The 9,804-nt window shown below is 32.5% G+C and overlaps 1 protein-coding gene across 1 annotated transcript; it reads right to left on the bottom strand.

Annotated features, from left to right (window-relative positions):
- Nucleotides 1-1,366: 1,366 nt before the first annotated feature.
- Nucleotides 1,367-9,421, bottom strand: LOC105228271 (sorting nexin-27). Its single transcript, XM_011208044.4, has 9 exons — nucleotides 9,216-9,421; nucleotides 9,026-9,136; nucleotides 8,716-8,872; nucleotides 7,416-7,518; nucleotides 7,270-7,352; nucleotides 6,568-7,213; nucleotides 6,324-6,513; nucleotides 3,832-4,010; nucleotides 1,367-3,768 (listed from the first exon to the last, which is right to left on the bottom strand). The coding sequence occupies exons 2-9, from the start codon at nucleotides 9,102-9,104 to the stop codon at nucleotides 3,700-3,702; spliced, it is 1,506 nt and encodes a 501-aa protein (XP_011206346.1). The 5' UTR covers nucleotides 9,105-9,136; nucleotides 9,216-9,421; the 3' UTR covers nucleotides 1,367-3,699.
- Between the last annotated feature and the right edge of the window lie 383 nt (nucleotides 9,422-9,804).

Raw genomic sequence — 9,804 nt, 5'->3', positions numbered from 1 at the left:
AAGCGTAGCGATTCTGAGCGCATTCTCAATGGCACCGGCTCACCAACACATTCGCAGCAATTGATACGGGTGATAAAATCGCCCAACACCCGCGCATTTGTAGCTGCACAGCAAAAGTATTCAATCTACTGTGACGGACATTCCAATTATAAGTGGGTAAACATTGGTAAGTGAAGAAGTTATCCGCCTCTCGGATTCACAGCTTACCTGCGTATACATACATATGTATGTACCTTATGTACATGTGTATGTCCCAAAAGTTTGGCAATAGCTTCGCATTTCGCTAATTATAAGCATAAGTGTGTAGATGTTAACTAACACGCACACACTTTTCACGAGTCGCTGATAATTGGCACTGTAAAGATTCGGTTGAGATAATATTTGTTGTCCCTTTACGTGCCCCTCTTATCTGTGGGATGAAGCCGCTCGATAACGTTTTATAATTATGGCTACATTCATAGTCGTGATTTACGATTCGTACTCAATACATACATTCATATGTACTAAGCGATATTTTAAGAACGATTTATGACACCAAGAGCTTGTGTATGGTAGGTCTATGCCATATACGCTACGAAACCTGATGAAGTTTGGGAATTTGGTAATATTACTAATACGATCGGTAAGCCCCGTCCAAATTGGGTCCCAAAGTAGATAACTCAATTATTTAATCCCATCTAAATGTGTGAGCATGTAGCATTTTCTATACTGTTATAACTTTATTAACTATCAGCTTTGCTCTTTATATCCATGTACATGTTTACGTATGTATATAAAGTATGTACAAATGGTTGTAGCAATGCTACAAAGCGGCAGTCACTTTGAGTTATTATTGATTCTACTAATTAACCGCATTAAGAGCAGCTTAATTGACAAAAACATTTTGTATTTACTTCGTTAACAATTAGCTAAGCGTCTCATAGCCTCTTAACACTTTAATTATCCATATCTCTAGCCAATATTTGTATAGGTTTAGCTATAAACTGATAGCGTTAATTAAAAAATTGAAAAACGCTCATTTTGTTGTATATTACAAACACAAAAATATATATTATGTACCACGTACACAGTGCTTGAATTCACAAGCATATACGCAAACGATTGCCACCCGATGTTTGCACGTCGTTCAGTTCTCCCAGCAACCCGTCTAAAGTTTAAAAGATCCTAAAAATTTTGTTTAAATATGTATATGTAGATGTTTGAGGTATGTACATATGTGTTCTGTATTATCGGTTCAATCCAGTGCCACATATAAGTAGCCCATTTAAGGTAATGCTAGTATAGACACTAGACCAAGGATTCGTATGATGGCTTTTGAGTTTTATTGAATATATCCAACCCAGAACCATATGCATTTCAAACGTAATTCATTTAGACGCAGTTTATTTTATTGGCAATAATAATAAAATATAATAATAATTTAAATAATCACAATATATGTTCATAACGTAAATCTAAAAAAATGTTACAGTGAAATTTTAAATTTAAGGCATCAACTATCAGTAAAATAAAATATCTGCATATTCATTCATGCAAGAGATCTAAACATTTTAATTTCGAATTTAAGCTTTTGAAGTTGTCTAACATATTTTCATAGCCAACTCTTTTTCAAGTTGATTATAATAAGCTGTGGATATTTAGATACATTCAATTAATAGATACATAATTTTGAAAGGTCCAAATATTGAAACAAAAACATTCTATCGCTCTATGGTTTATAGTTTCTTACTAGTTGCTATGCATGAATATATTAATGAAATGTTGTCAGATTTAAGAATGATATATCGACAAGCTATAAATGTTTATAATAAAAACAATATAATTATATTCATATTAAAATGAGAATTGTAACAATCTATTTTATACTTAAGTTAAATAATTATATTTGCTCGTATTTATCTTTAGAGTCTTGATCCATCAGCAGAGCTTAGAGAAGATAGGAATATGCTGGATTTAGGCATATCTTATTGACAGGATTAACTGTTTCTGTACATTTCTACTTCTATTTAGTAAATGCATTCAGACACCTGACCGTTACCGCTAGACTCATATACACTCGTCTGATGCTCGCATACTCATTTTACCTACATAAGGAATGTCAGAGCCAGAACTAGTTTGCTATTATATCGTAATTATTGTAATGTAATGGCCACATTTATGCTTTTTAAAGAACGATTTGTAAATATCATGAAAATAAAGAATATCACTATATTTTGAAATATAAATAATTTGTAAGTGTATTTTAAAATAATATGCGAATTACTGAAACATATGGTTATATGAACCTATAATTTGTATATATGTATGTATGTGCTTAAAAAGTGCACAATGCGAGTTCATATTTGAAAATGTTTAAAGCGTAGAATTAGGTTTATTTAAAATGAGATAGTGTGAATATAATTATATGTTTTACAAGTAATCATTTTTCTATATTCCCGATCTCTTAGGCTCACAATATGTTTTAAGTTAGAAATACATAAAAAAATATGTTGCTTCACAAAGCTTCTCCTGAACATATGGAAAGTGGTCAGACGAATATATTCAATATTTTTTATCCATTGCTCGCATTCAATTATTGAAACCTTTTCGAGGAACAATAAAGAGTTAAAAAGAATATACCGAGGACATCGGTGTTGTTAAAAAAAATATATATATTAACAAATTATTCTCATTTAAGACGTTCTCTGATGTTGCTGAATACGCTTTGTTTGTACTGATAATATAGAACTATTATATACACACAAATAGATTTTTCTATTTTCATATACTTGCAAAAAATACAACTTTTCGTATTTACGTTTTTTCGTTTTACCGTCTTTGTTAAATTTACATCAGATATTGCGGAAGAATGTTCCTAGTTCCCCCAAATACCTATATTTCATATTGTAACTATCATTTACTTTGGGCCAATGCACATGACTTTTACTTTATAGCTATATTCAACGCTTTTGAGAGTTTTAATTCATAAACAATTTGTTTTTATTTGATTTTCACTCATAATTAATTAGTTATTTAGACTTTCGTTATTTACTTGTCCATTAAATTTTTTATATATTTCTGTTCCACTATGGAGTACGTAAGCCTTCATCCTTAGAAATTGACAACAATTTTAATGTTAATTTTTTAAACATCTTAGATTAATTTAAATGTATTTACGTTAAAAGCAATTTGATCTTAGTGCGAAAATACCAATTTGTTCACATTTGAAAGTGTTATGGTGCATTTAAATACATGTATGCATATGTATTTACAGTTGACTTAATTTTAAAAACTGTCATTTCTGAGTCATGTGAAGTTAAGTTTGTATGATATAATGCATTCAAAGCTCGTTAACTTATTGTTGTTATATATTTAATAATTTTGGTTGATTTGATCAGTATAATTAATACTTCAATTACATTAGCATTTCTCTATATTCGGGATATTATGGCCATTGATTTAATACAAATAAATTTAATTATAACAATTTATCAGACCCACTTGCTACTAAGTACACGAAATAATTCACTTGGCGGAGTAGACGAGTAGTGTGTGTCGAAATGACAAAAGTAGAAAATGTCGTAGCTTTGAGATGTTGATTATCATCTGGGTAAATAGCGAAATGCTAAGAGATAATGAATTGATTCTGCGAAATGCTTAAATAGTTGTAAAACTAGAATAAATTGAAGCCCACGCTCAAGCGTTGTGAACTCGTTTCTGTTAATCACCAGTGTCTTCCCACTTTCGTTCCTCCACTATTCGATCGAAACAATCAGCTAAAAATGAATGCTGCAGTTTTGGAAAAACAATAAAGTATTTGATTCTTTGATTAAAACAACAAAGAGTACTTACATATGGCGTATATACTTTTACCCAACGCGCCGGTTTATCCGGACGATTGTATTGAAAGCAGAAAGACATGGACTCTTCGTCGCTCTCCCACCGTGTTATACTTTCCCAAGTTAGCTCGACCATTTGCGCCTCCATTGAACCATCCTCCCGACAAGCATGCAAACGGAAACTTTTTATACCTGATAAAAAAAAAGATTGACAAAGTCATAAATTAGAAAATAAATTTACGAAAAAACTACTTGAAAAACTTTTCTAAATTATATTACATATTAACATTATTCGACGTGCTAAGGATTTTTATTTTTTTATTACCTCTATATTTGTAATCATAACGATCGAGCATATATTTTAGAATTTTTGCCAATATAGTTAATACTTTAAAATAAAGATTTGTTTATATATTCAGGATGTTTCGGGAGTTGAAAAAATATAGGTGTTTTTCATGTCGAAATAATCGCAAATAAGTACAAATTTGTGCTTTGAGTATTTATATCTGTATAAGCATCCCTCTAGTTCTCCATCAGTTCAAAACAAAATGGTTAATAATACAAACAAATAAAATATCGAATTCCAAAAACAAAACAAATACAACTAAAACAAGTCACATGAACTCAATTATGCACCCGTTACGTTTTTAATAAAAAGTGTCAAAATTTGCGGTAAGTTTGGATTGTTTTAATTGATATTGTACTTTATTGCAACTGGCTAAAACTTTTTAATAAATAAAAATTTCTTATGAATGTTACGAGTATTACATTAATTTCATTGCCTCTAAAAATAATGTAGAAACTATTAACAAGCCAATCAGTGGCCTCCATGATATGAGCTTGCTTTACGTGCTGGCATCCTGTATCTCTACAAAAAATCTATGGAACAACAAAAGAAGGCAATCTGCAGATTTTGCAGAACCATAAACCCGATTATGTGGAGAGGAGCCATTGTCTTAAAGATGAAGTCCTATTTCAACAGGATAACGACCAAAATTTCTTACTGATATAGTGACCAGTCCAAAGCTTTGATACAATCCGATTGAGGATTTATAGTCAAGAGTCAAAAGAAGAGGTTGGGATAATACCGAGCATAGAATCTGGACGAGTTTTGGCAACGGGTACAGCGGGAATGACATAGCTTTCCTAATTAATTTATACAAAATTTGGTGGAAAATATGCCAAATCTGATGAAAAGTATTTTGGGGATTAATGGTCTAGGGATTAATACTAGAAATTAGTTTTTTCTGAAAGTTTCTGAAAGGTACAAAATTAAGTACATAGGAGTTGTTTTAGTTTTATTTGTTTTTATAGTCTTCCAATATGTTGCTACTGAGTATAATGGTTTGGTTCACCTAACGGTTGTGTGTTTCACTTTAGCCTACATACTATATAAATTACCAGGATGAAGAGACCAGTTGAAATCCGGATAACTTATGCTACAAAAACCAAATTTATCTAGCGCCAATATTATAAGAATTCCTACCGACAGTGTGAAAATTAATAAAACCGGATGATAATCAGGCTCGCTGCCCATATAACGGTACTGTTAAAAACTACTAAACGCGTGGTAAATCAAGAACTAAACCACCATAATGGTATGACAGGGCTTTATTGGAGCCAGGGTCAAAATTGGACGATAGTCGTGCACCGCCCACTTTTTGGTGAAACGCATATCTCGAGATCCGCTCAACTGATTTTAACTAAATTCGATATATGACATTTTACTGACATTGCTATCTAACAGGGTGGGTATGAGTGAAATCACACCTACTTTCCATACAACATAATTTTAAATTCCACTTGATTATTCCCATGTACAAGCCAAGAAGAATCAATCCAACAAGAAATGTTCAAGCCCCTGGGTACCGAATATGTTGACCTCAGTATCTATAGTTGAATTTTGATGGAAAATATCGGTCGATGTATGGGATATACATTTGAAATTTTGAGAGAATATTTTCCTGATAATATCTCTGTGTATCAAAAATGGGTTGAATCGAGACAATACTTTTCTGAGCCCCCATATACCTAATATAGAGATTTCGAATTTTCAGGTGACTTATCTTAATAAAATTGAGGGAGCGGTGCATATTGGTGTTTAGAATGAATAAAATCAGGTATAACTAACAAGCCTTATATAGCTGTAACATTACACCGGCTTTAATCCTTGCAAGTTACAAGAGTATGAAATGTTCGGTTAAAGACAAACTTAACCTTTCCTTACTTGTTTTCTAGAATTTGTTGTTAACTCGGCTATAATCGCGTAAGCGGTGTCTACGCCAATTAAGAAGAAGAAGATTATTAAATAAAAACTTTTCTTTACTACATTTATTGTTATGCAGATATAAATACACGAAACACAAACTTGTACTCATTTGTGTTCCCCACTGTATGTGCCTAATATTTTACTTTAGATTTGTGAAATGAAAGCATCCATTCATACTCATTGAGATATATAAAATATATTAATTTATTTGCGAAGTAAAAGCTATATTTACTTACCAACAGCTGGTATAACATGCCCTTCCTTGCGGCTATCACAGGCACAATGCGGAAATACAACATCACCATAGCCAGGTAGTGTCCGCGCCAATGCCAAATACTCGGATGCTTTCTTAGCATCTTGCAAGGCTTTTAACTCGTAAAGGCGTCCTTCGGCACGTATATACCCACGATTAACTTCATCGATTGCCTACGATATAACAAATGACTACCACTAATTTGGAATATTTTAAAGCTTGTTTACCTGGTAGAAAATAAATTTTGCTGCTTGTTCACCATCCGGTAGGCCAAGTTCTCGATTCACTGAAAACAACCACCGGCGTACGCAAAGACAAGTGCTTGATGCAGTGCTGTAATTTTGCACGTACAGCTGATGTGGAATTTCATGTGGTTGCAGTTTTCTTTCAAAATTATATTCAACAATCTCAAAAAGGTAAAAATATTGCTGTGTATATGATGTAAGATTGGCACGTTGGACCAGAAGCTCCCATACAGCCTGCGCGTTAGCAGATTTTCGGACAGAGACAGTCGACACTTCATGATCAGGCAGCATTACTTTGATATCCACTGGAGAAGCGGATATATCATCTTCAGAGTCAGTGAGAAAATCTTGAACAGCATCACTTTCAGCGATAACACGCACTGCGCACACCTTTTCCAAATACTGCTCAAGACCCCTCCGACGTGTATCCAATTGCTGCTCACTTAATTGGAATGGCCATTTTCCTGGAAGCTTAGGAAAATTAAAACCGGCGAATTCTTTCCGTAGTATTGAGTGAAGATTCGCAAACTCCCGATAACGACGGGAGCACAGTTGACGCCCGGCCATGTGAATATTGAATACAATGTAGCGCTCTCCATTGCGATTCACAATACTATAGTCTGGTATACTAAAAACGGGAATAACTCTAAAAGGTTGAATTATTAATATATACTCTTAAATTACCTAATGGGTAACGAACGTTTATCAGAATAGTCAATATAAGAGTAACCACTTTGATCTTCTTGAGGTTCAAGTCTCTCCGCTTCCTTTAAGATAAATTATATATTAAATCAAAACTGAATGATATGTATAATTTTGCGTTCACTCACTTGCTGTGTCACCGAAATTACCGTTAAAGTTAAACAATCTCCTCCCGACTTAATCAAATCAACGACTTGTTTGTGAGTGGCTCCTTCTACGCTAACACCATTCCTGAAAAATAATCATGATTTCTTCAATATAGTACTAGGCATCCTCTATATTTACAAATTTCATCAAATCTCTTATTTCACACATCGAACCTTCCTTCTATATTCATATAAGCTCTGTATTGTAAATAACTTTTCAGCATATGTATGTACGAATTCCTTCGTACATATTTGCTTTTATTCGCCTTTCAGGTGTTTTCCTGAAAAATGCTAACACAGTAAGGGCTCAAGGACTTTTTAAGGATATAATGATGGATTTAATCGGCTACAAACGGTTGGTGGTGATTTATGTAAATACTGTACTTAAGTATATGTTATTTCTATGGGCTATTTTATGTTACATTGATATCATTTCAGTTGCGACACGCTTTTTAAAAATTTTTTTGATAGTAAGTTAAATTTCCATTATTCAATGTCTGATTTAATATACACTACTTTTGGGTTGAAAATTTATATTGTTCCGTTTTCGTATTATCTCACAAATACTTAAATAATTGGGATGCATGCCTAAGAATAAGTACTTGCAATTAAAAATAAATACATTACAACATTTAATACATTTGCACGTCTTATCTGTAGCGACTATTATAAACATATTATGTTTTTGTTTATAAATAACTGATAAGCTTCTCCCTATATTCATCCCAAATTATGAACAATTTCGTGGTAAGAGGCAATATTGTCTTACTATCACAATATACACATATATTTATGCATATATGTATGCACATTTTTAGTGGGTGTTGACTTGATCGTATTTCAAATTAAAATCAATACAATTTAAATTGTTTTGTGCTAGAGGTTAAACAGAACGGTAAAAATTCATTGTTCGCTATGTATGAGAAGTTATCCAATTACATTGAGTGTTATGGTTATCTCACTGTCCATTAATTTATTTCACTATGTAAAAAAATTACTAATCGAAACTAGATAGAATTATAAATTATTGCATTTGTTTAGTCTATTAAAGTTTAAGTAGTTGAATAGTTTATCACTTGCGAATACATCAAGTGGGTGTAACAAAGCAAATCATAGTATTGTTAATTATTTACCCCCAATTACGCTATTACTAGCCCAAAAAATTTATTTGTTACAGTTAATGAAAATCGTATATATGTACATAGAGAAGAATAAAAATTAATTTATGCATAGGTTCATGTAAATTGTTATTAAGCTTCTATTAATCGTCATGAATACTTACACCTCGAGAATACGATCTCCTTTCTTTATTCCAGCCTTCTCTGCCGCCCCATTTTCCAGAACAGCACTTACATGTTGCAAGGGAGCATACAATTCCCCATTTATCGAACGAAGTTGCCCACCTTCAGAAACTTGTCCACGTACATTGAAACCAAAACCTAATATTAAAAAATCAATACATTAGGTTTCTTTTACATTTAGGTGTGTGTGTGTGTATAGTATAGTATTGCACTTAAAATCGTAAGGCAACTGCTAACTTTGATTCAGAATAAAATAAAGTCAAAATAATTTAATTTTTTTGCCGTAATTACCAGTTTCCGTCTTGTAAATATGTACCACTCGCGGACCATTTGGCGCAGCAGAGTCACTTCCAACTCCACCGCCGCTCATATTAAATACTTAAACCTGCGCTATTCTTGTAGCTTTAATAAAAGAAAACGTTCGATATCTTGATAGAGGATTTCTAGGGCTTGAATATAAAATATTAGCATAAGTTCCTACTTCTTAGACCACAGCCCAATTGGCTGTCTGCTTCTTATGATAACAAAAACAAATAATAGATTTCCCCAATTTTTCACTATATGAACTACTTTATTCCTAAAATTCAAATGTATATATACTTTTCATAAGTTTTAATTACTGAAAAGTGTTTTAATTTTCACTTAGATACGAACGACACTATAATAAAAAATAAAGTACGAGGAAACAGAAATAGTGATTGCCACCTGACACCATAAAGACGCCCTGCCGGATTTTCGTAACAGAAAGGATTTTTTATAGTGTATACAAGAGCTGAAGAAAATCGAAGGCATAACAAAAAACGACATTACCGCAACTTTCGCGATAACTAAATTCCGGTATTAATAGTAATTGTGTGTGATAAAAGGTCTTTGAAGAAAAAGGTAAAGAGCAAAACTGTCTTATTCCCTATTCAATTTTTTCTCACAATTCACAAGAAATTGGATTAAGTGGCAACATTAGCCACAATGGTGATTCATTAAAGATAATGTTGCACTAGAAATGGCTTGAAGACTAGCAAAATGTAATAGATTTCGACATTGATTGTTTTTGTTGATGTTTGCTTTCAATT

The sequence above is a fragment of the Bactrocera dorsalis genome, unplaced genomic scaffold, assembly GCF_023373825.1.
Source record: "Bactrocera dorsalis isolate Fly_Bdor unplaced genomic scaffold, ASM2337382v1 BdCtg007, whole genome shotgun sequence".
In the NCBI taxonomy this organism is placed as follows: Eukaryota; Metazoa; Arthropoda; class Insecta; order Diptera; family Tephritidae; genus Bactrocera; species Bactrocera dorsalis.
Note: the sequence above shows the minus strand (reverse complement) of the source record. Positions and strands in the feature narration are given on the sequence as shown.

Excerpts from the sequence above, each read along its gene's own strand:
- LOC105228271 (XM_011208044.4), bottom strand. The coding sequence starts at position 9,104 with ATGAGCGGCGGTGGAGTTGGAAGTGACTCTGCTGCGCCAAATGGTCCG. Across the intron at positions 8,873-9,025 it reads TATTTACAAGACGGAAACTG|GTTTTGGTTTCAATGTACGT; the intron begins GTAATTACGGCA and ends TTTTAATATTAG. Across the intron at positions 7,519-8,715 it reads GGAGATCGTATTCTCGAGGT|GAATGGTGTTAGCGTAGAAG; the intron begins GTAAGTATTCAT and ends ATTATTTTTCAG.